We start from the raw sequence: 27098 nt of genomic DNA, 5'->3' as shown, positions 1-27098 counted from the left end.
ACCTTGCCCATGCCTCAACTAATACTCTCTTGTTCCTGAGAGTTCCGTGAAACTGACACATGAAATAACCGAAGAATGCATCTTGGACCCCTCTGAAATGCAGTCTGCTGGGTCTCAACGGCAACTGGTCATAATATTCCCAAACTGGTATAAGTGAGCGATCACCTTTGGTAGAAAGACCTGGAAAGTGTCTAAGTGATGCTGCCAAATATACCAAATAAGAGTTCATGAAGAAGGTCATGGTGGTAGGAACTGCTGCAAGTTGTTCGCACAAGGCATCGCTGATGACTTTCCCCCATGAAATGTGATGTGACTGCCGTATGAACATAATGAACTGATACATCCATGGCTCAAAGACATTGGAATGCTCAAGGCCTATCATTCTGCTAAGAAGGGTTATGGTGTCTCCTATCTCCCATTTGAAATCGCAGCGGTACAACTTCGCCCACCTCGAGAAGGAGGCTCGTGGCTCTTGGATCCACCTATTGATGTGTCGCTTGCAATCTTTTTCCCTCTTCACGTAATACTCCGTTGCACTTTCTTTGGAGATTTCCATATAAACAGGTGCAGGAGGTATTTTGAAGACCTTCTCGATCATATCTGCATCAAGACGGATTATAGCTTCGCCATCATCATTTTTGATGACTCTTGACTCTTTGTCAAAATGATGGGCGCATGCAAGAACGAACTCAGGTTCTAGGGCAGCCACCGGGAAAGAAGATACATAGTGGATATGGCTGTCCAACAGCCACTGCAAGTTCTAACCTTGTGGATCTTCTACCCTTTTGACAAATTCTGTCATATCAACGTGCCCTATTTTCGTGTCTCTGATGCGATCCAAAGGAGAAGAAACCCGGGAAGGTGCAACTGTAGTGTCCCTACTAGTTAGAGATCATTAACCTGCAAAATAGATTGGTAGAACACAACAAACATATATATATTTATAAATAATCTAGATTGCAATCTAATTTTAATACTTAACTAACATAATCAAATTTTCATCTAATAAAAGGATACGAATGCCATACGAAAGTATGTCCTTAGGCGGCCGTGAAGCTCGCTTTCTTGGAACCCCTTGGTTCGAAGCCCTCCAGGAAATCGAAGATGAGTTCGTATCCTGTCTTGGGTGTAACCTCTTACACCCAAGCCATCCAAGGAAGACCCTTGTCTATTCCTTGCCTTGGGTGATGCCTCCATCATCCAAGTCCTCAAAGGGGATCGGCCAGATCCGTTGAGTCTTGTCTTGGGTGTAAGCTCTTACACCCAAGCCATCCAAGGAAGACCCTTGTCTATTCTTTGCCTTGGGTGATGCCTCCATCATCCAAGTCCTCAGAGGGGATCGGCCAGACCCGTCTCTTCTTGGTTGAGTTTAATCAAACAAGCCATACATATGCATATCAGTTTTCAGTTCATAACCTATCCATTTGTGTTAACATGGATTCCTAATGTATTCTTTAACTTATATATATATATCAGTGTGCTTTACCATCTTTAACATATGCATTACATTTCATTAAATACTTTTGTATTACGTAATGCTTCCTAGTGTGTAAATTTGTGTATACAACTATTAACATTATTATATCCCTTACCTATGTTTAATGACCAGTGAATACTATACATTAATTAATATACATACATTCACTAGACTACAATTAATATCACATATTAATGAATATTACACATTACCCATTAACTAATATTAATGAGCATTACCCATTAACTAATATCATTGCACATTACATATTAACTAATATACTTATATTATTTTATACAAGAAACCACCTGTTCCTTACCTTTCGTCTGCAGTGGAAGGCTTCTTCTCCCATTTTATCCCCCTCCCCTCCCAAAATGTTTTAGATCTGCCTTATATATCTCTCACATGTTCTTCCCTTAAGAGTTGTGACTCTTCAATCATTAACGAAATAGTGTCTTTTCCTAAATTTCATTATCTTATCTAAGCATAATCACATCTCCAACTAATCATGGCTTTTTAGTAAAGGTAAGAGACTCACATTAGTTTGATAAACTGCATCTCTTTACTATTGGTAATCACACTTTCTCTTGTTGCGCTACTTCCTCACTAACTTCAGCGGCCTGATAACGAACTAGTTCCCAAAGAACGAACTATGTACTATAAATAATTACCTGCTGCATAACACCTTATATGTCTTGATGCATCAGACAGAGGACAATTTTTGACTATTGCCCTAGGAGATTGACCATCGATACATTATGCATTTAACAATCAACCTTCTCACAGCTGATGGTCATGCTTTCAATCGTAGGCGGAACTCATCATAAAGTGATTGCCAAACATTACCAGTATTGGAGGGATAGATATAAGAATATCAATGTTAATATCATTGCTCTTATATTATCGCATTCATCCTTCAACGACGTTGTACTGATCTTGCTAGAGTCAAAAAGATTTTTCTGCCAAGGTGCCACGATCTTTACCGCTCACTATATCTCTTTGGTTGCATCATTCATCTAAGGCCACATGTGTAAGATGGATCAAAGTCCATATGCGTGGCATCTTATAGAGTGTTGTGCTTCATATTTTTGCAAGGGGAATTGAGTTGGATTTCAAAGGATTGTAAAGTCTTGTTCCAAGACAATCTTCTTTTATTAAAACATGAAACAAGTTGTAATATTATATTAATGTTCACAATATAATATTAACTTATATTTCAAGAATATTATTAATAATGAATATTAATAAATATTAATTAAATAATAATATTTAACAAATTAATTTGAAATAGTCATTTGTTGATGAATATTATATTATATTAATTAATAAATAATAATTGCTTCATTTAGGATATATATAATGATCAAGGAGGGGACATGACAGCAACCTCGTTCTGGTATTTGTCATATTTGTATTTCGTTTTCTTTGGAGTTGGAGATGCCAGCAAATCTGACATTGATTGTGAAGCTGGAATACTGTGATGAAGACTTAAAAGAGTTGAGGCAATATCAAAGTCAGCTGCAAATATCATTCTTCCTTCTCCAAATGGGTAAAACTGTGATCCTTGAACTTTACGATTTTGTGAGAGGAAGAGGGGAAAGATGTAGAAATGGGAAAATCTTGACTTTGACCAATTTCGGATCTTGGGAGAATTTTCGCAAGTGTACAAGTTGGAAAGGACATACATGCAATCGGGATTTTAAAACCCAAATACAAGTACACTTGTAAATTCGCAAATGGAGAAATGGACAAAAAATGAGATTTTGACTTGCGGAAAATGACGGAAATGGGAAGTACAGATATTGGGAACATGAATGGATAGAAATGGGAAAATCCGGGAAAGTCATTTTCATGAAAATGGGAAGAACTCTTCAACATGTAATCCGGTTTTAAAAACCCGAATTTGCAAGGGAGGGGTATTTCACACTTTTCAAATTGGATATTTCAACTAAAAATGGTTAAATTCCTTAACCATAGGGGAAGAACAAGAATTTCCAGCGAACTTGTAATTGAGATTAAAAATCCGGAATACAAGTAAAGAGGGAAATATGGGAAGAACAATGCAATTCAAAAATTGCAAAGCAAGGGGAAGATTTCTCTCACAAAAAACTGATTTCTTGGGGGAAGAACAACATATTTACAAAAATGCAACTAAGAAAGGAAACTAAGAAAGCAAAAAAATAACAAAATGAAGGAAAGAAAGGAAAAAGAACATACCTTGCTTGAAACTAAAAATGCTTCTCCAATAATGCAACAATCCTTGGAATGAAGAAGCAAAATCAATCAATAAGGACAAACCGCAACACCAAACCCTTGCCACGTTTTGGAAAAAATGTCTTATATGGAAAAACATGGCAGCAAACAAGAGTAAAATGTCATAGAAAATGTTTGAATACTTCTTAACCCTCAATGCCTTGATACTCCAAGCCAAAACAATTCATGTCCTTGAAGATTCATGGTGTTAAACACTTCCAATATGTAGCCAAAATGATTCATGTGGAGGAAAAAACGTGGCAACTATTGTTTGCCCTCTCGGGTAAACGGTTAAATGCAGAAAGTAAATGCACAGAACATAATGGAAATATATTAAATAACCAGCCTCTGTATTAATTCCACAGTCCATGTACAATAAGTGCTTATAACATTACATCTGACACGACTAACATGATCCTACTTCGAAGAAAAGGTACACAATATGTAATACCCAAAGGGGTACGACACAACCGTCGCGACTCCAACTACCTACCCGTTGGCTAACTAACCGACCGTCGTAACTCATTATTACCGACGACAACATAAACATAATATAACAACATAACATAATGATTATTCCCGGCAACATCATCCCCCCCAAGAAAAGAAGTCGACTCCGACGACTTAATACGAAATAGAGATGAATGGCAGGAACTACTGATGCCAGTCGGCCCCGGATCTTATACACTTGCTGCGTCCTCGCCTGAAAACCCTTTTCTGCTACCATCCGATGCTCAAGTGCGGATTTCACCAATATTGCTTCCTTTGCCATCACAGTCCTCCTGTGCCTAACCCAAACTTGTCTGCAAAACACGTTTTTCAGTCTCAGCTTCCACCAACTGCTACTCAAATGATACTATCTCCCTAGCCAATTTGTCCTCGATAGCCACCCGTGCTGCTCTCCTGGCATCCAACTCCTGGGTACGCTGAACTAAGTCTCATGCGACTAGTGCCTCCAACCTGGTGGTCAGCTCCTCCCGAGCCCTCTGTGCATCCACCAAGGCAACCTCACGTCCAGCCGAGACATACTCCGAGTTCCTCAAAGCGTACCAGTCACGCCTGGAGATGGCCACAATCCGCTGGCACAAATGCTAGGAGACACCTCAAATCCTCCATCACACTCCCCAAAGGCTAAAAACTGAACTGAATAACTCCCTGTTGTCGTACGACTGCGCGGACTTGCAATGCCTTCCCTCAAACTCTGTTTGTTCGCAACCTCCAAATCCGTCTCCCTCTATGGCTTATGGCTTCCCCGCCAATGCTTAGCTGCAGGCTTCTTTCTCACAGCATGGACAACCACAACACTTCCCGTGGTATTCTGTAGCTCAAAAATAAACTGGGGGCCTGGGGGCAACGCCCCCAGCGGGGTCGAGGGGTAGCACCCCTCGCGGGGTCTGGGGCAGTGCCCAAGCGGGGTCGAGGGGCAGCGCCCCCGCGGGGTTGAGGGACAGCGCCCCTCACGGGGACCTGGGGCCCCGCCGCCAACACCAATTTACAACCCTCAGAACCATACGAAAGTCCATGGCGCACAACATTTCTGTGATATTTTAAGATGCCAAAAACCCTTCTTCTCCACTCTGAATTTCCAAGAAACTGGCTTCAAACTCCAATGAATCATTTTAAATCTGGTCGTCGTCGGTTTTTTTTTTTTTTGTGCGGTTGCTTGGTCTACCTATGGCGTGGCTACGTGGGATTGTGCGGACTTGGTCTATTTTTCCGTTTGCGGCTGCTGCGCGTAACCCTTGCTGTGCGTGTTGTGTGATTGGGCCGTGCGGTGTGTGGTCGAGCCGTGCGGTACATCTTCCTCTCCCTTTATTCTTGGCTGTGCGGTGATGTGCCTTCGACGGTGTTTGGCGTTGTGCGGCTTCTATGTTGCGCGGGGGTGTTTTATCCTTCGTCGGCGGTGTTTTAATCTTCTGCGGCTGCTTGCAATGACCACCTTCGGCGGCCCCATCATCGGTGTGATAACTGCACGATGGTTCCACCGCAAGGTGGTTCCACCGTCAGTGGTGTCACCGTTGGTGGCTCCACCGCACGGTGGTGTCACCGTGGGTGGTCCCATCGCACGATGGTTCCATCGTCGGTGGCTCTACCGCACGATGGTTCCACCGCACGGTGGTGTCACCGTCAGTGGTCCTACCGCACGGTGGTTCCACTGTCGGTGGTGCCATCGTCGGTGGTCCCACCGCACGGTGGTTCCACCGTACGGTGATGCCACCTTCGGTGGTCCCATCGTATGGTGGCCACTTTTTCTCTCTTTTTTTTTTATAATTTTATATAACTTTTCAGCCGTACGGTCAACTATCATACGGATTCGTACGGCCATACGGTACTCTTTCTCTTTTTTTTTTTCGATTTCCTAATTTAGTTGTCTAGAGAGTCTTCGGCTCGGGTCCCTTGTCTCTGGGATCGCCCTTCATCCTTCTCGGTTTGCCTTGCCCGAGAATCTCCCGTTTTGGTCCTGTGCCTGACGAGTCGCCTGCCCGGCCTCTCGGGTCCACTTCCATCCTCTCGGGTCCCCCTTCGGACTCCCGGGTGTCCTTCCGGCCTCTCGGGTCCCCTACGTGCCTCTCGTGGTAGGGTTTCAATTTGAACCTATTGGTGGCAAGTTTATTTTCCATGGCCATCCGAAGACCTGGAACCACAAATTCTACAGGGACCATGGTCTCCTTTCCGTACATAAGAAGAAGAAGAAGAAGAATAAATATTTTGAAGACTGCGGTCTTCCACACAAGGTTCCAATCGTTGCCAACACTCTTCGGATTATCTACGTCGCTAGGGTTTGGGGCGTCTCCCTTCCAATATTCTTTGTATTCCGGCAGGTACACCTTTGTTGGTTGCTCTGGTTCCTCTACTTCGAGCCTATAGCTTTGGAACATTTCGTAATCCTCCATTTGCCAGTGGAAGAGCCCGTTAAGTGAGCATACCTCATCTTCAGAACATCCCTCCAATTTGAGCACCCCTTCACTGTTCGGCTCCATCGCGTTCTTGCCCTTGCTTTCATCGGGACCCCCTTCCCCTTTATTAGAGTCCTCCGAGTCGGAAGAGGCGAGCTCTTCGCCGACATTTTGTGTGTGTAGGTCAATGGTATATTTCCGCCCTCCCTTCTCCATGGAAAGTGTATTTTTCTTCCAGTTGTGGTTTACCCTCGCGTTGATCAACCATGCTCTCCCCAGGATGGCGTCATAGCCTTTCTTCTTCGAGGGAATAACCACGAAATTTAACAAGAATGGTTGCGTACCAATTGTCACTTGCTGGGCCATCAACAGGCTGAGTGGCTTAATGCCGTGTTGGTCCGCTCCCACCAGGTTGAATGTGGGTGGCCACAGGGTGGGCTTCCCCAGCCGCTTCCATGTTTCTTCTGGTAGTACATTCACCCCAGATCCCCCGTCCACAATGGTGTCCTTCAGAATGATCCCACGGATACCCATTTCTACCACAGCTGGGTGTCTACCACTACTCAAGGCTAGTAACATCGGGTCAGTCGAAGGGTTGACGGAAACCTCCACCTGTGGTGTACTCTTCAAAGCGGTGGCGGGAACCCCTACCTGTGGTGCACTCGACGATGCGGTGGCAGGAACCCCTACCTGTGGTGCACTCGACGATGCGGTGGCAGGAACCCCTACCTGTGGTGCACTCGACGATGTAGTGTTTTGCACATTGGTGAGGATGGCAGTCCTCAATTGTGGCATAGAGTCTAGAAGATCTTTTACCTTTATCGGCACCTCTATTTGCAAGATTTGTCCAATGATGTTATTTTCTGTTTCCGTACGGGATGATGTACTCGCCACCTCGTTGTCTCGTCGTTCGATCGTCATCTCACATTCAATATTGGCCTTTACCTCCCGTAATCTCTCCTTCTCCGTACAGGGGTCAGGATAAGTGGCTTTTTTCGTCTGGGCGCGGGTGATTGCCAATACTTCTTTCTCACCAGTCTTCTTAGCCTTCTCAATGTTGAGGAGATTAACCCCTGCCTGCGGGCAATTTGCGTCCTCATGGTCGCCTGGCCCACACCAACGGCAGAGGTGCTGAGGGGTGGCTTCCTTCGTGCAATCACGGGCGAAGTGCCCCCACTGATTACAGGCCCTACATTGGATAATTGGCCGGCCCTTGGCATCATACTGGATACGGCTTCCGTTATTGGTATTGTTGCTATTCCTTCCGTTGCCGCGTCTGTTGTCCCGGTATCCTCCAGATGATGCCGTTGTGTTAGTATGCTGGCCGGTACCCACTGGTGCGGATGTTGTGGCCTGTTCCGTGAACATCACCTGGTTCATTTGCGTACCTCAGGTTTTCATGTTGTATGGGCACTCCCTGGTGGAGTGTCCCATCACTTGGCAAATCTCGCAGAATGCCTTCTTTTGGCAAGTACCCTTTGTGTGCCCTTCCTCTTTGCACTCAGTGCACCATATGTCCCCTTCGTTCCGACCAGTGCTTCTCATATTTTGAATTCCTTTCTCATTTGCTCCATGTCTTTCTGGAGCGCTTGCACCCGTTTGCCAGCCTCGTCGTCGCTGCTGCTTTCCTGTGAAAAGTCATCGTCCTCGGATGAGGATTTATTACTTTTCTTCTTCTTTGATGTTTTGTGTTCGCTCTCCAGGTCCATCGCCCTATTATAAGCGTCGTCATATGACGTCGGGGGTACAATTTTCATCTTCCTCCGTAGGGAGGATTTCAACCCTTCAACGAACCATCGTTTCTTCAATCCATCTGCGGGTTGGCTTTCCATTTTACCCAAGAGTTCTTTCAGCCTCCGACTGTATGCCCGTACTGTCTCCCTGGTACCTTGTTTGGTACTATATATCTCCGTTACAATTTCATTGTCATCACGGAGCAACCGAAACTCCCCCGTGAATTCCTTCTGTAGGTTGGCCCACGTGGCCACTTTTTGCTTGTCTACATCGGAGTACCAATCTATGGCAACTCCTCGTAACGTGGCTAGGAACTGCTGTACCCAGTCATCCTGGTCTGTTACTCCGTTGGCGGACCAAATGGTTTCACATGTACGACAATGCCGTAAGGGGTCTTCCTTGCCCTCCCCTGTGAACTTTGGCAATTTTTGTTTACTCGCCATCCCACCGCTGGGTCTCGCTCCTCTAATTCCTTGTGTGCTTGTACCTGGCGATCCTCCGCCTCCTGCAACTGAACCTCCACTCGTGGGTCCTCCCGAAAAAGTTGCTGACACCGAACCAAACAAATTGCCTCCCGTACGGTACCCTTGTGCTCCCTCGGCACCTTCGGTCGTACCGTCACCTTCCGTTGTCTCCCTTCGGTTGTCTTCTGAAATGGACAAATTCTTTAGCAAATCTCTCGTAGCGTCGATCAAGTTTAGACTTCGCCTTGTTTGTTCCACCAACTCTTCGCGGCTTCTTACCCTACAGTGGTATTCTGGCGAACTGTAGAGTTCTCCTTCGGCACCCTCCGTGACTCCTTCTGGCAGCCCTACAATAGTGTAGACAGTGTAGTTCTCTCCATCTATCTCTGCCTCCGCAACCTCCGTGACACCTCCTGGGTTCCCTTCGAGCAACCCCTTGGCCAGTCGTCCCTTGGCAAGCTGCCTTAGCCTACGCCTTCGTTCTATTTGCTATCTAAGATTCAACGCGGTTTGTGCCACTTCCCATTCGTCACTCTGTATCTTTTTATTTTTGTCCTTATTTAGTCTATTGGGCATAAGTCACTTCCATACACAGCAAACACACGCCATGTACACAAAAAAACTTTTATTATTTTTATTTTTATTTTGCCTTTCGGCCACAATTTATATCAGCAGTGTGTCGGGATTATTACAAGGTTCAATTTCCTCCTAGCCTGGCGCCATCTCGTTCCGTTTCTCGTCGGCTGTTCTCTTCGTAGCGTTGCACGATTTGTTGTCGTTGCTCTTCCTGGGCAATCTCCTCCAGGCAGGCCTGTTGTGCCAGCGATGCCTGTGCAAGCAACCGGGGGAGGTGGTTCATCAACCGGTTTACTGCCGGGCTAACCTCCAGCGCTGTCCACACGGCACGTGGTGGGATTTCTGCCTCCGCCGCCTCTCGTCGGACGTAGGTCTGAATGGCTACCTGGAGCAAAATTGAAAATTCTCGCGTTGTTGTGTCTTCTCCTGTGTAAAGCTCTGTTCGGGCGTCGTCGGCCTCCGAGTTTACTTCACCAACGGGTAGGCCCATTGTGTCTGTGCGCATCCGTGTCTTCCGTTCCCGAGTTCGTCTAGGCAACGGCGCCAAATGTTTGCCCTCTCGAGTAAACGGTTAAATGCAGAAAGTAAATGCACAAAACATAATGGAAATATATTAAATAACCAGCCTCTGTATTAATTCCACAATCCATGTACAATAAGTGCTTATAACATTACATTTGACACGACTAACATAATCCTACTCCGAAGAAAAGGTACACAATATATAATACCCGAAGGGGTACGACACAACTGTTGCAACTCCAACTACCTACCCGTCGGCTAACTAACCGACCGCCGTAACTCATTATTACCGACGACAACATAAACATAATATAACAACATAACATAATAATTATTCCCGGCAACAACTATTGTATCTTGGATGGCATCATTAAATAGCTTGAAACTCCTCCCAAACTCCACGCCTAGGTGAGAGAGGGCAAAACGATTTAGGAGATTGCAGCTTGTTGGAGATTTAATCAACCAAAATGTGGCATTAAAGAAAAACGTGATTGCTGACTCCTCAAATGAAGTGAGGTGACCCTTATGGAAATTAAAGATATAAAATAGAATGAGAGACATGTGGAAAGGGGAAGGATGTATCTTTCTTATCCAAGTCGGAGTGCCCAAGTAGAGCAGGAGTAATACCAAGCTTGGATGCATGAGAAAAAAAAAAAAAAAAAAGAAAGGAATATATTTGGGAGAGTGGGTTGTAAGTGTATTAGAAGAAGATAGTTGGAATACATTCATTACATAAAAGATTAATTGAAAAGTGTATATGATAAGCAGATTACAAGGAGGACATTGTGATCTCTATAAATCAGACTTGTGACCAGATCTATAGTAGTCTCAAAGGTGATATAAAGAACATCTTTGTGAAGAGAATTGTGTGGGAGACTTATAGTCATTTCATAACATTGGAAGATCAAGTTGAAAGGGAGAACTATAGCATAAGTTGTTGAGAATCTATTTTATTATGACTCCAATCTGAGGGCTCAGTTGGGTAGTAGCAATGTCATATATCTCAAGGTTACAAATCAGAGAAAATTGTCAAAATAAGTTCCATCCTCCAAACTAATCTTAGAATTTTAAGTTAATTATTATAATGAAATGTATCCAGTTTAGTTAGAATTATTTTATTAATATATTTTAACTTTCACTTTAAGTTAGAATTGTTGTCTTGGGACTAAATTAGGGTAAATCCCAAAAGGGGACATTACACAACAGCAGGTAGCATCACCTCCGTAGGGTCGAGCACCACCTTAGGGACCGGCCCCGGCCACAAAGGCACTTACCGAAGACATGGCGGAGTTGTGTACAGATGGGTCGCCGCATCTAGTAGTGGTAGATGAGGAACAGGGACTGAGGGAGGTGATTGATCTAGAGCCTCAGGTGCAGATGGATGTTGTTGGACCTGAGGCAGTGGTGACCATTTCTGCCTCCTTGTTGGAGGAGCCCATGGCTATGGCGACACACACTCCGGTCGTAGAGATGTAGAGAGTCCCGGGGATCCCTAGTACAGAACTGTCGGTAGTGGCTATGGAGAGCTGGCTGACTCAGCGATTTCAGATGACAGTGGTACCACCCGTGGGAGGTGCTGTATTCTCACCTTGTCGAGAGACTCCAGCTAAGGTAGTAGACTTGGATGATTCATCTGGCTAGGCACATGTACCAGCAGTTGGGAACGAGGTAGGAGAGGTCGTCTCTGCCATCCAGGAGCAGGGGGGTGCTACACCTCTAGTGGCAGAGGAGGTACCTTCATACCAGTAGGATGCGGTAGTATTGGTTCTGACAGAGACTTCTAAGTTACCCCTTGGCGCTCTTACACAGATGCCAATTCCATCACGGTGACAGCCTTCGGAGTAGGAGGGGGAGGACTTTGAGGCCTATTTAGTTGACATGGTGACGAGGGGTAGGTGAGTGGTGGCCACGGCCCAGATGCGAGCATTATAGCAAGTCGTAGTGGAGTTAGAGAGGGTCCTATAATTTATGCGGGTGGGTTGCCCCGCAGCTTTTGCTTCATGCTTTGAGTCTCAGGGATGGCCGACTACTCAGACGGATGAGATGCTACAGGCTTGGATTGTGCGTGAGCCCATTGTGGAGAGTTGGGTGATGGCCATCGTTCGAGAGATTGAGCAAGTCTACCGAGACGCCTACTATGCATTAAGGTGTACACAACATGAGTTTGCGGTCTGCGAGGCTGCTCGAGTCGAGTTGGAGAAGGATGTGGCCAGTCAGCAGGCCTCGTGGGCAGCAGAGAGGGCACAGTTGTTGGTGCAGCTTGAGATGGCCCGAGCAGAGAAGGCTGAGGTGGAGACTTGCCTTTCGGCAGAGCAGAGTGTGAGGAGCTTCGTGCAGTAGGAGTTGGATGCAGTCACTGCCGAGAGGAGCCTGTTGCAGGCTCGATTGGTTTGTATGATAGAGACAACGGATACGAAAGAGGAGTTACTGGAAGCCGCGCATATGGTGAAGACGGCTTTGGAGAAAGTGTTGGTGGCGGAGCGTGATGTGACTGTACGTACTCAGCAGGTTTATGAGCTCCACGCTCGCTTGGCTGCCCAAAGACCAGCATCTCAACCTTCTACTTCAGGGACGCTTCTTCAGCCCCCTCCTTAGTTTTGTCTTGGATGTATATTTTGTATGGGTTGCCTTGTCTCCATTTTTGTTGTTAGTCATCGGAGACGACTTCTTTTTGGGGGGGGATGATGTTGTCGGGAAATATGTATATCTTATGTTTTGGTAGTAATGTTATTTGTTAGTAGTTAGTTAGCCAACAGGTAGGTAGTTGGAGTTGCGACGGTTGTGTCGCACCCCTTCGGCTGTTATATATTGTACTACCTGCGGGTATTGAGGGATGTGATGTTTACGACAGATAATACTATTGACATTGGGTGCATTCTAAGTCATTAATGGAAAGCTTATTCTCGTATTTATCTTGTACTTGCATTGTTCATTTTTGCATCCCTTCTGTACTCTTTCTGTTTACCCAGTGAGGCAAACAAGGACCTTTGGCAAACGAGTAGAATTATTGATCACAACCCAACAAGCGGACTTGTAGTGATTATGGGTGGGGGAAGATACAGTTTCGGGGAATTCTGGAAATTCTATGGAAGACATTTGTTGTTGGACATTCTTGAATGCTTTCTGGGATATGGACAGGATTTGACCTAAAGCTTTGTTGGTTGAAAATTTTGTACACTTGGGGAAATATACAAAATTGTGGTTTCAACCACAGCATGTGAGTAAAACTCTCTTAATTAATGGAAGGCTCCCCCTATCTAACTACAACTTTGAAAATAAAATAGGACGAGACAACAATCTTTCTTCTTCTTTCAAGAAAGACAATATCCTTTTTTCTTCACAAAAAATAATAGCGATTGGATATAAACAATAGTAACCACTTTCAAATGAAATGAGAGAAAGGAAACTTCATTTCCTGAAAGCGCAAAGACTTCCGTCACTTCCTTCGGGACGAGACAACAATATCAAGCTCAAAGACTTGATTATATGAAGTCCTATCTACCCTTTTCTATACTAATGCTATAAAGGACAAGTTATGACAGCTCAAAGACTGAAATATCTTTATTCTTTTCTTCTTTAAAACAATGAGAAGTAGTGTAAGCTTAAAGACTCACAGCTATTTCCCACAAAATCTAGTTCTAAATTCTGTTTAAGAACAAGTGTAAGAACAAAGTCTTACAGGTTTTTCAAATAGAACTTCTACTTCAACTAATTTAATCTTCAATACTTGCAGCTCAAAGACTGCAAATCAAATTCGATTAAGCTCTCAAAGAAACACTTGCAAAGAAGGAAATATGGAACACCAACTCAAGAATGTAGCACAAAGACTCAAAGCTTGAGTAATTTTCTTCTATTCCTTTCAATCTTTCAATTTACACATAAAAGCTCAAAGACTTCTTTGCTGCAAATTTGACAGAGTTTTTGCTTGCTTTCCAAAGGATAAAAATTACAATAGACCCTTCAAGTATTTATAGAAGAGGAGCCTTGAGAAAAAGGTGGGAGGATCCTAACTAACTTGAGAGATTCTCTCAACCACCAAGACTTATTCAATAACTATGACTTATTCCAACTACAGTTCTAATTGAACACAACTTGTAGTTGCTTTACATGTAATTACAAAAGTGCAAGTAATGAGTTAACTTGCAATTACAAAGTTATTTGTTTACATGTAACTTGTCAAAACAAAATTACAAATGCATAACTAAAACTATTCCATGTGTCTAAAGACACGACTCTAACTACATCATCCTTTGTCTGTGATGATCTTCATGTAGCTTCAGGATGCTAAAACTTGAAGTATTCTGGATTGATAAAGACATCTTGAACCGGAACGGGAACTTGCATCCTTGTCTTCTTGCTTGGGGTAGTACTAACTTTTCAAAAGGGAAAGGGCTGCCTTCCTCTTTTCATGTCATGACCATCTTTGTCTTGAAAGCATTCTATGCTCTCAACCATGAATTGTTGTTTTATCTCTTCTTTGTATCATCCTTCATTCTTGAAATCTTCTTGCAAAATAAGGCCCATGCCTTAATCCATTGATTTGGTAGATCGTGTGTGCAAACCAAATTGACAAGGGAAGGGATAAATTGATGCAAAAGTGGGCTCACAAGTGAATTTCGGGTTTTGGAAGTTGCATTACATGTGTGGGAAAAACAAGAGCATTAACTTGCAATTGTAGAGAACAAACATGCAACTTCATATGTGTAATGGGTAACTACAAGTTTGGACTTGTAATTGGACCTTCAGAACTCATTTTCAAGTGTTTTTTGAGTGCATTTTGGACCAATTTCGGGTTCTGGGATGGCTGACTGCAAGTAGACTTTAAATGGGGAAAATGAATGAAGGTGTGAAATGAGTGGATGAAATGGTGGGAATAGGGATCTTGATATGAGAGAAATGAAGCTTATGACCAAAAACAACAAGTGCGGATGGTTATGAATGGATTTTTGAAGAACTTTTCGATGTTGATCACATGAAAAATGGGAAGAACTTTTACTTGTAATCAAGTTTTAAAAACCCGATTTTGAAACGATGAATATTTTCCAATTTAGAAACTTGGAGTTTCACCAAAAGATGATTAAAATATTCCAGCCAAAGGGGAAGATCAATTATTTTCATCCTACTTGTAATCGGGATTTAAAATCCCGAATACAAGTAAAGAGGGAAAATGGGGAAGAACAATGCAATTCACAAATTGCTATCAAAGGGGAAAATCTCTCTCACAAAAACCGATTTTAGGAAAGAGCAAAACAAAACTAACAACCATCATGAAGAGAAAGAATCTTTTATAGAAAAAAACAAGAAGATTCAAACCCTAGCCACGTTTTTGAAAACAATGCCATATGTATCAAAATGCCCATTAAAAGCATGAAGAATCGGTCAAGTAAAGCGCCCAACCTCCATGCCTAGGCAAGACAAGCCAAAATGATTTAGGAAAGACAAGATTCGTGGCACTTGAATGAGGCAAATCGTGGCATTTTTCAAAAATGTTTTTGCTGTTAGGATCCCATAAAACCAGCGATAATGTCTTCCAAATGGCATGAAAAGAGTTGGAAAATGCATGAAAATAGCAAGGAATCCAAAACGCCTTCCTCCTTGAATTTCTCCACAAAAATCGTTGGAAATCTTCTACAAAATCCTCCAATATTGCTGGTCGGGTTTTTGGGAAAGAACAACAAGTTTAAAATTGCATGCAATAAGGAAAATCGGGTTTTTGAGAGCAAACAACAAGTTTAAAATGTTACTTTTCTGTCAACATGGCAAAATCGGGTTTAAAAATCCAATTGCAAGTTTAAAATTTCACTTTTTCCATCAACAAGGCAAAATCGGGTTTTAAAAATGCAATTACAAGTTTAAAATTCCCCAATTTGCACTTTATGGAGAAAATCGGGTTTTTTGGGCAAAATAACAAGTTTAAAATGTCACTTTATTTCAATTCTAGGCAAAATCGGGTTTTGGAGAGAGATGTGCAAGTTACAAATTACTTGTAAAGGGAAAATAAAATCCCTACAACATGTTTTAATAACTTGCACATATGTAATAGAGGTTTAAAATCCCTATTACAAGCAAAAGACATTAAAGTACGGGTTTTAGAAAAGAATTACAAGTTTACTTGTAACTTATCCAAAAAAACCCTATTATGACTTAAAAAGCCAAAAAGCATCAAGGGGGAAATAAAAAGTAAGTTACAAGTTCTGTTTTCAATAAAGTGCACTTGTAATTAGCCAAAAATTTCCCTACAAAGACCAAAACAAAAGAAATCATTAAAACTTGCAATTCAAGGAAAATTTCCCACCTGCAGTTAGGGAGAAAAAACCTGAAATTGAAGGAAAGACATAGCAAACGAACCCAAAATGCGACGAAATTTGAAACATGGTTCGAGGTTGGACTGAGGATTAAGCCAGTTCAAATTTGAAACATGGTTCGAGGTTGGACTGAGGATTAAGCCAGTTCAAGGATTAGGCGAAATTCTACCTCGGGAAGTGTGCCATAGAGTAAAATTTTCTTTTTTTTCACAAAAATTTCATGTAATGGTCCTTCATTTTTGAAAATAAAAATGAGGACAACAAGCTTATACATGTTATAGTAATGGATTTCAATGGGCAGTCCCAAGCCTAAAGCCTAAAAGTATCGGAAATATAAGGATAACTTGTCTCTTTGAAAAGAATAAAGACATTGCGTTATCTTCCCAAATGCTTCTTATGGATCTTAAACAAAATGACTACTTTTGATTACCATGGCTGAAACAAATATGAATAATTGCTAGAGATAAGCTAAAACGTAATTCTAGTTCAAAAAGTATCCAGTTCCAACGTCAACTAATTCTGAGGACTTATCTTCTAAGGGTAAAATATATAATATAACTATATAAAATTCATATATAGAGAAACGCAAACTGCAAAACATCACGAATTGCCAAAGGAAGTAGTGAATAAGTGATAAGATTCATGTCTCTAACTGACCACAAAGTGAATGCCTAAACATTACAAATGCACATGCCTATCGAAGCAAGATCTGAATATGAATGTAAATTTTCCTAGTGAGTCCCCTCTTCAAGAAAACGTATAGGAAGTCCAATGGAAAACTCAAGCTTGTAGAATTTCTTGTAGTGGCATTTGAGATAGTTTATGCTGTCTGCTAGGTTCAATTTTATGCATTCTAATTGCTCTACCTGAGTAGGCCTATCTATCTTATAAGTGTTCCTTGAACATTATTGTCAGATTGTTAGTGATGGTACTAACATCCTTGTATATATTTTATTCTCCTAGATTTTGTAGGATATACTTTAATAGCACTCTTTTCTGATACTTTATTTCACACTACCTATGAACCAATCCTGGCAATAGTGCTGCCTTTATATACCTAGTATAAGAAGTATTATGAAAAAAGAATCTTGCTTGTACAGGTCAGTATTTCTGGTTTTTTAAAAATGTATTTCATTTTGTTTTATTCTCAAAATAAGAGTAATTGCTTTAGTTTTCGCTTTATTTTGCCTTCAATCATGTAATAGTTTTCATGGTTTGATCATCTTGTGTTTGTGTGTTTCAGCTAGGGTTCAGGCTATCCCATATTTTAAGGAGACTACTTCCGATTACTCTCTATTTACTTCAGGTTTTCAAATTACCTGTCTTCTAATGCTTTAACTTGATAGTTTGGGGTTTTGAAAGGACAAATTGTAGGAATGCAGTTGTGAAACTTTTGTTCTATGGATTTGATTTGTTTGGTACATGGTATATTCAATTTGTGGTATCCTCCTGAAGGTTATTGTGGCTGTGGCATTATGTTAAATTCTGAATTTTTCTGCAGAAAGATGGGGAAAACCTAAGTGGGCATGATATGTTTGTAAAACGTATTACAACTGCATTTTACTCATTTGCTGAGGCAACAGAACGGGTGTGTCGAGAAAAGTAGGTTATTTTCTTATTGTTTATTGCATGTGTTTATTTACTAATCAGTTCAGAGTTGTAAAGGTAGAACATGTTGAATGTCTACATACTAATTAAATAAAGTATTAAGGAGAAGGATCTTTATTTACTCAATATTTATAACATTTAATAACTTTTTACCTTAATGGAGAAGAAGAAAATTTTAGTCACTGATCCATAATCAGTTTTGTTACGCTGATTTCTAATTCATCAAATGGATTCCTATGTAGCCTAATCTGAAATAGACGAGGTTGAGTTAGCTGATTTGGCTAACAGAGTCACTAATTAGTTCTCTTGAAGACTCACAAGATCAAACACTTTCCTAAGACCCAATCTTTCAGGAAAACATCTGAAACAGAGTTTTAGGGAAAATTAATGGAGCAGAGTGGAAACAGAGTTCGTTTGAATAATTTGATGTTTGGACACTTGAAGATGATGTAATCATGTAGAAAAAAATCACAAATGATCATTTTGTTTGGGGCAAAAGAGTCACTATGAAGTTTGTAGTTCTCAGATCATATTTCTTTGCAGTTGAAATTGTCCTATATTGAATATAATAGAAGAACTCATGAGATCAAGAGAGTTGGAGTGTCGGGAGTCTAAGCGTTTTGAATTTTCAAGACTTGCACTCTTGTTTATAAATAGACCTCTTGAGGGCTTGTAAAGAACATAATTATAAGACTTGAACTTGGCTTAGACTTGAGAAGCTGATTTTTGACTTGGTTTTGAACTCATCACTCAGATTCAGCGAATTGAAAAAACTATGAAATATAAAGAAGTTAAGGATTTAAAGCTTTTATTATGCACCCTTTAATAAGTTAACTTTAAAGACTTAATGAACTAATTAAATAGAAGCTACTTTGATAACATCACTAGTGTATATTTATCACATGGGTACATAAATATATTTTAATTGAAGGAAATAACATTTTTAAATATATAAATATTGTCTTGTGTATACAAAACTCATGGATTATGAAATCCCTGTTATCAAAACTAAGTCACTTTTCTTATTCTTGATATCATGTTTCTGTCTTATAGATGTATGGAAGACCTTATGAGTACAACACGCTATGTCACCTGGTCACTCCACAATAAGGTATGGGATTGGTTTTGGGCTATGTCACCTTTATTTTAAAAATATATGTTAGCAGAACATGTAGTTGACTGCCTGAAAGACTTGTTTCTACACCATTGTACAAAGTGTATCTAAATATTTTGCTTTCCACATGAGTGTAGAGTTGTATGCTATCTAAATATTGCTTTCCCCACCAGTGTTAACTTTTATTCACACTTGGGTTGGAATTTTAACCTTTTCAGAATCGAGCTGGGCTGCGTCAGTTTCTAGACTTCTTTTCAAGTAGTGAGCAGGCAACTCTTAACAGTGCTACTATAGCTGGGACAAGCTCTCAGGATTTGATAGTTGGACTCACTGGAAATGGCAGCAAGCAAGAAAATAAGCCCCGTCCAGATATAAAACCTGACCAAGCCATGAACACCACAGAGTCAGTAGGAAATCAAACATCTGAAATGCGACTTGTTGACTTATTGGAAAGCAATCTTTGGAATCGTAAAATTGCACCTTCTTCTGAACAAATTGTGAATGCTCTAGTAGCACAAATTTTTCAAGGCATCAGGGATCATTTTGTGGCCTCTGCAGAACTAAAGGTATGTAGAGATATTTGCCCTCTATTACCTGACTTTGGCAATATTCCGAGCTTCAATTTTCTTAGTTATGTGTTTTTTATTCCCTGACGACATAACTTTATTTCCAAGTTGGGTACTAGTTCTGTTGACTGTAGATTTCTGTAAATAAACAAAGAGCAAAGTCATATATAAGCTCTGTTCCATGTTTTCCAAACTAGGCAGTTTTAAGTAAGGAATAAGAGCTATTGCAGTGGTGCTCAGTGGTCTGAAATTCAGCATCTTGTGATCACATATTTCAAAATAATGCTTGAATTGGAAGAGTTTCTGTTACAGCTCTAGCATTATGACAACAGTGCTTGAATATGTCTGTAGAAATCTTTGTAAATAAACAGAGCACAAGTGTGTATAGTAGAACCATTCTTCAAATTAGAAGGGAAGTTCTGTGAAATTTAGTTAAGTCTAAAACTAATATAATTTACAAGCACACTATACAAGATTTCAAAAGGGGTTTTGCATAAATGCAAATATCTGGTTGACTACGTTTTGCCTTAAATATAAGCACTAGGGAGATATTCACATTTAAGGACAAACAATTCAAGCATGAAAGGGCACAACTTTTAACTAGCTAAAGTAGAGACCAATATTTGGCTATAAACAAAGATTTAACTGAATAACACCAATGGATGTTGGTTTCTAGCTAAATTAGAAACCAGTAAATCTCATCAGTATGAAATAATTAGATTCCTGAACACCACATGATTCTATGAAGGAAATATAGTTAAAGGGAATTCAAAGCTACACTATAAATATATGAATTTTTCTACACAGTGTTTTATTTAAAACAATCTACTTTCAATTTACCGTAGGTATTTACAAACATAGATTTAACAATCATTGAATAATGAGTTTTTCAACATAAGTGTAACTTCCACCATTAACTTACACAAGAATACAATAACTTCAGTGACAATTCCAACAACATAAGTCTGCTTGCCACTTCCCTTGTTGATTTTGTGCTGAAGATACTTATTTATAAGCTCATTAGCCATTAACTTACACAAAAATACAATAACTTCAGTGACAATTCCAGCAACATAAGTCTGCTTGCCACTTCCCTTGTTGATTTTGTGCTGAAGACACTTATTTATAAGCTCATTAGAGGCAACTACTAGGAATCAAATAATAATAAAATAATGTCAAAAAAGCCCTATGTTAAACCAACTCTATCTCTGTCCATTGCAAAGATGAAACAAATCACTCAACTAGGCTCTTTCCGATTTAAATCTCTTCTTTCTTCTTAACATAGGACACTTGATGATTAGGTATGGCTATGATTTACTAATTTTTGCTAAAACACTTGACTTGGAGTTGAAAATTTGAAGTTACTGATTTAAGAAGTAAAGTGGAGTTTTCATGTCGCATTGCCATGTCACAATGGCATCCAACTTAGTTGTTTTGTTTTTTCTTTTTCTTTGTTGCAACTTCAATGTGGCAATGTCACTCAGAAGTGCAAAATTTTAACGTCTTAATTGGCTTTTACTTGAGTCAGGTTTTCTCTTTGGCTATGCCATTGAAAAAGTGACAACAATCACTTAGTTTTATCTTTTCTTTAAGGTTACCAGGAGATCGGTACTGGTACTGGTATGGGAGATCGATACCAGTACCAGTATGTCTTTTTTTGAAAAATAGGAGATGGGTACTTGGAGATGCCATATTTTTTAATATAATTCAATAATTTATTAATTTGCATAGTTGTAGGGAGATCGGTATAATTTCATAAGCTTCACAATGTTGCATAGATTTATGCAAGGTTCCATAGCTTCATGCAAGCTTAATAAGGTTCCAGAACTTGTTGCAATGTTGCATAGTTCTACACAAGGTTTCAATCTTTACGCAAGCTTATTAAGGTTCCATATTTTATGCAAGCTTCCACGGGTTAACACAGGATTAGCAAGGTTCCATAACTTTATGCAGAATTCCAGATATCTATGCAATCTTGGCAAGGTTCCACAGCTTCATGCAAACTCAAAATGGCAATTGCATGTCAATGTGAATTTACTGTTGGCACAATGATTTATGTGTCAGACTTATATATTGTGATTACTCTAAATTTTGATATTTCATACTTGGAAGTGTTCATTATCTTCAAATACAATAAGCATGTCATGACTCATGACACATAGGTGATAGCCAAACTAAGAGAAGATTTCAAGTTTTTCTTTTCAAGAATTTTTGATATAATAAGGAAACACAAAACACCAAAGGATTGACTAGCTATTATAGTTGAAATAAAATTTGACCAGTACTAGTATGTCTATTTTTGAAAAATAGTAGATGGGTACTTGGAGATGCCATTTTTTTAAATATAATTCAATAATTTATCAATTTGCATAGTTGCTGGGAGATCGTATAATTTCATAAGCTATCAGATATCCCTACCAGTGTTCTATAGCTTTGCACAATGTTGCATAGATTTATGCAAGGTTCCATAGCTTCACGCAATCTTAATAAGGTTCCAAATCTTTTCACAATGTTGCATAGCTCTACGCAAGGTTTCAATCTTTACTCAAGCTTAGTAAGATTCCATATATTATGGAAGCTTCCACAGGTTAACACAGGATTAGCAAGGTTCCATAACTTTATGCAGCATTCTAGATATCTATGCAATCTTGGCAGGGTTCCTCAGCTTCATGCAAAATAACAATGGGAATTGCATGCCAATATGAATTTACTGTTGACACATGATTTATGTGCTAGACTTATATATTGGGATTAATCTAAGATTTTGATATTTCATGCTTGGAAGTGTTTATTATCTTCAAATATAATAAGAATGTCATGGGTTCTAGGCGATAGCCAAACTCAGAGTGAAGATTATGCAAGGTCCCATAGCTTCACGCAAGCTTAATAAGGTTCCAAAACTTTTCACAATGTTGCATAGCTCTATGCAAGGTTTCAATCTTTACTCAAGCTTAGTAAGATTCCATATATTATGGAAGCTTCCACAGGTTAACACAGGACTAGCAAGGTTCCATAACTTTATGTAGCATTCTAGATATCTATGCAATCTTGGCAGGGTTCCTCAGCTTCATGCAAAATAACAATGGGAATTGCATGCCAATATGAATTTACTGTCGACACATGATTTATGTGCTAGACTTATATATTGGGATTACTCTAAGATTTTGATATTTCATGCTTGGAAGTGTTTATTATCTTCAAATATGATAAGCATGTCATGGGTCATAGGCGATAGCTGAACTCAGAGTGAAGATTTTCTGTATTATGCTCCACATGCTGCATGTTCTGTATTGTGCTTCACATGCTGCATGTTCTCATCAATCCTTATGTTTTCACTCTCTACAATCCTCTTCAATCGCTTGTTGTAGAATTTGTATGCTTTGTTGTGAGTGGAATATCCAAGCATTATTCCTTCATCACATTTGGATTCAAAACTTCCCAATCCATCTCCATCTCTTCTGATGAAACATCTACTGTCAAACACTCTGAAATATTTGACAGATGCAGGTTGCTCATACCATAATCTTTAAGGCATTTTATTACTGTTGGCCCTTAAGTGAACTCTATTCAGTATGTACAAAGTTGTGTGCACTGCTTCGACCCAATATTCATCAGGCAACTTAGCCTCATTGAGCAGCGTTCTTGCCATTTCTTTGACTGTTTGGTTCTTTCTTTTCATTACACCATTTTGTTGTGGAGTTCTTGCTGTTGAGTATTTCCTCTTTATGCCATGTCTTTCATAGTATTCTTCGAATTCATTGGAGGTAAATTCTCCACCTCTATTTGATTGCAGACACTTGAGTCTTTTGCCATTTTCCTTTTCAACCATAGCTTTGAATATTTTGAACCTTTCAAATGTTTATGATTTTTCTTTAAAAAAGTTATCAATGTCGTTCTGGAGTGATCATCTACCAATAACATAAAATATCACTCACCTTTTAGTCCATTGGTCTTTGTTGGGCCACATAGATCCGTGTGCACTAATTCCAACGGCTTTCCTTGGATATTCTTTGAATTTGAAGTTGGTTCTTGTTTGCTTTCCTTGTTGACATTCTGCACATGTGATATTTTTGGGCTTTGTAGTTTGAGGCATATGTCTCACAACCTTCTTAGAACTCACTTTAACAAGATTCTCAAAGTTAATATATCCCAATCTTCTATGCCAAAGCCAACTTTCATCAGTCTACCCCAATAAGCAATTTGTGCTTTTAATTTCTTTGAGATCATAGGCATTACTCTCAATTCTCCTTCCTTCAGCAATTAATCTTCCTGATCTGACACCCATGAGCACTAAACATTACATTTTAGCCATTATCATACATTTGGCTAACACACAGTAGATTATGTTTTAATCCTCATAAATACCAAACATTTTGTGTCTCTGATGTGCCATTTATGCTGAAAGTTCCTTTACTATGATCTTGAGAACTGAATTATCGCCAAATTTCACTGAGCCTCCATTCCATTCAGTGAGCTTGATAAATTTGCTCTTATTGCCAGACATATGATTAGAGAAGCCACTGTCAACTATCAATAGATTCTGCATTTTAGCATGAAAAGCAGTCTGAGTGATCATAGGCTTTTTAGTCTTCTGATTACAATCTTTCTTCTTCTAGACTTTCTTTGTTTCTTTCTTTTTATTTTCAGATGCTTTTAAATCTGCATTCCTTTTAAAAGGCTAATTCACTTCCCTTTCTTGCTTTACAAAGTTAGCTGTGACTAGAATTATTACACTTGTAACAGATCACATTCAAATCTCTTAAGGGAGCAAATGAATTTCTTCTAATAAAATTTAGTTCTCCCTCTTGAAACAATTCTGCACTCAAAAACCCTATGACCAAATTGATTGCATGAATAACAGTAGCCATTAAAGTAAGGAGAGAACTTGTTTAGTGCAACTCTTCTTGCAGATGATAGCCATTGCGATTTCTTCTTCTGATTTTTGACTTTAGTGAATCTGTCATCACTATTTTGACTTTAGTGAAGCAGTCTTCTACCGTTTTTGAATCCTTATTGCTTGATTCGGTCTTTTTCTCCTTGGATGAATTGCTTGCATTCGAGCTCTAACCTTTGTTGACGGGAATAAATGTTTACCTCACTGGGTAAACAGGAAGAATACAGAAACTGAACAGTAATGCACAATGCAAATACAAGAGAAGTACCAGAATAAGCTTGCCATTAATGTCAAAGGATGTTCATATTATAATCTGTCGTCAACATTACATGTCCTCCAACACTCGGAGGTGGTACAATATATGACAGCCGAAGGGGTGCGACACAACCGTCGCGACTCCAACTACCTACCCGTCGGCTAACTAACTGACCGCCGTAACTCATTATTACCGACGACAACATAAACATAATATACCAACATAACATAATGATTATTCCCGTCAACAACCTTTATCAAATCCCAAACCAGATTTATCTATATGAAATTTTTGAGTGACTAACATTTCATTCAGCATGCTGGTACTCTTTTCAAATTTTAGATTCTCTACTGATTGATTCTTGAATCTCTCAAGATCTTTCCTTAACGATACTATTTCAGCTTGTAGCTTCAAGCATTCTTCTGATTTTGATTCTAGATCAGATTTATAACCTTTGCTATCCTCTTTGCTTCTTCAACTTTGGTCTTCAGCTCGATGATCATTTGCTACAAACTCCACCAATTTTGGGTGGAAAATGTTGAAATGCTACAAACTCCATTGATTTTGGGTGGAAAATGTTAAAATGTTACAAACTTCATTGATTTTGGGTGGAAAATGTTGAAATGCCTAAAGTCTGCCAATCTTCTTGACTTGCATTTGGAAATGTTGATGAGCTTCAAAGTCCACCAATTATGTTTTGAGGGAAAATTTTGCATTAAGGTTTGAAAATTATAAAACTTGATCAAAGTCTGCCATTTTGGTGAGTGAAATTGTAAAAATTGAACAAAGTCCACCATTTTTGGTGAGTGAAATTGTTAAACTTATCGAACTCTGCCATTCATGAAAGAAAATTGTAAAACCTGCCTCTAAGCCCGCCATTTTGGAGACAAAATTGTAAAATTTGCTATCAAGTTTGCCATTGGGGAGAAAATTGTTGTTGCCAGGTAAATTTCTGCGCTAAAAAAATGTTGAAATTGCACAAAGTCCACCATTGAGGTTTCAAAATTTCAAAACTTTTTCCAAGTCCGCCATTAAGAAGTTTGATTCAAGTTTGCAAACTTTGATAAAATTGTCGAAGGAGGTCAAATTTTCCACACAAAATTGTTGCTTGCCCTCTTAACTCCTGTTGATGGTGTTTTTATGCACTATGCAACACAAAATAAAATATTAAGTTGTGTGATCAAATGGGACGACTCCAAGGTTCTTGAATGTCAGGGCTTGATGTGCTCTTGGATAGACTTAGTTGTATATGATGTGATATTGCTGGAATCACAAGGTGGACTTACATTGAATGCTTGAATGCTTTGAATATTGTTGGAACATGAGATTTCACTTGGTTAAAAAAAATGAAAAGAGATAAAGGGTTGAGGAGAGCTATTCTAATCCTACGAATGCAAGAGCATTGGACAATATTTGGTGGAACTCAACTAAGCTTTGCTTCGACATGCAGTGAATATCTCCACAAGGCTAGTGCGATCTTCTAAGGATAGCTTGATGATTTTCAAATCACCACCACAAGCATAGACACCGTCAAGTTGATGCATGCCAATGAAGAAATAGCAATTGAAGTTAGGCTTGGCTAAGATGGATCTAGTTGACTACGCAAGGCACTTTACCATCGGCAAGGTGTTAGTAGTATGGATGTATGAATTTCACCATTGATCATACACAAAGTTCTTTCATTCATCTAAACAACATGAAAATTAAACGAAGTAGAGACCATGCACATTGTTGAATCAACATATCAATTTCACCATATCTTCAATGAAGTTTACATGCTTCTTTGCAATAATATCTTGGCAACAATCTTTGCCTTCTCTTCCTACCCTACTTTAAGTATTTTCTACTCTACTATCTATTAACTCTTAACCTTTACAAATGAAAGACTGGTGTCTTAGATAGTGCTCTCATTACAATTGAGTGGCTCAGATTGATTCACAATCAATGGCCAAGATTGAAAGATAGAAACCCTAATTAGGGTTTGTAACACCCATTGCAAAGCATTTAATGCCCGACCAATGATAAAATTACAATTGATGGGACACATGTCCTTCCTTGAATTTTTGACCAAGAGATGGTGATGGTAGGTGATCGAACTTTGTGCCCATGTGCGGTAGTTATCTCTTTGTTGGATGAGTTAGAAGCTTGTGAAGCATCAAACCTGGAAATAAACATAATTTGAATCAAAACATTGCAAAATGTTCTTAATCAAGCTTTCCACTACCTTCTCCAAATCTGGAAATGAATTTTCTGATCATGAAAAATATCTGATTTTAATTCTTATCTCTCCTTTTGACTTAATTCTTCATCAACTTGAGTCTGATTTTGTGTCTCAGGCCTGATTTATGTCTGATTGCTCACTTTTATGTGCATGATTTGATAGGTTCCAGGTCTAAGATAGGCCTGATTTGCAATGGTTTCAAGTGGCAAGG

The 27098-nt window shown here is 39.7% G+C and overlaps 1 protein-coding gene across 1 annotated transcript in view; it reads left to right on the top strand.

Annotated features, from left to right (window-relative positions):
• The window catches only part of LOC131064391 (dynamin-like protein ARC5), a 163381-nt gene that overhangs the window by 116638 nt on the left and 19645 nt on the right, over positions 1 to 27098 (top strand). The window contains exons 12-15 of the mRNA XM_057998521.2: positions 17472 to 17534; positions 17730 to 17830; positions 18890 to 18947; positions 19169 to 19516. Of these exons, the coding sequence (XP_057854504.2) occupies positions 17472 to 17534; positions 17730 to 17830; positions 18890 to 18947; positions 19169 to 19516 (570 nt within the window). The remainder of the gene's footprint in view (positions 1 to 17471; positions 17535 to 17729; positions 17831 to 18889; positions 18948 to 19168; positions 19517 to 27098) is intronic.

Source organism: Cryptomeria japonica, chromosome 5 (assembly GCF_030272615.1).
Source record: "Cryptomeria japonica chromosome 5, Sugi_1.0, whole genome shotgun sequence".
In the NCBI taxonomy this organism is placed as follows: Eukaryota; Viridiplantae; Streptophyta; class Pinopsida; order Cupressales; family Cupressaceae; genus Cryptomeria; species Cryptomeria japonica.
The sequence above is the reverse complement of the archived record's forward strand: the minus strand, read 5'-3'. Positions and strand labels throughout refer to the sequence as shown.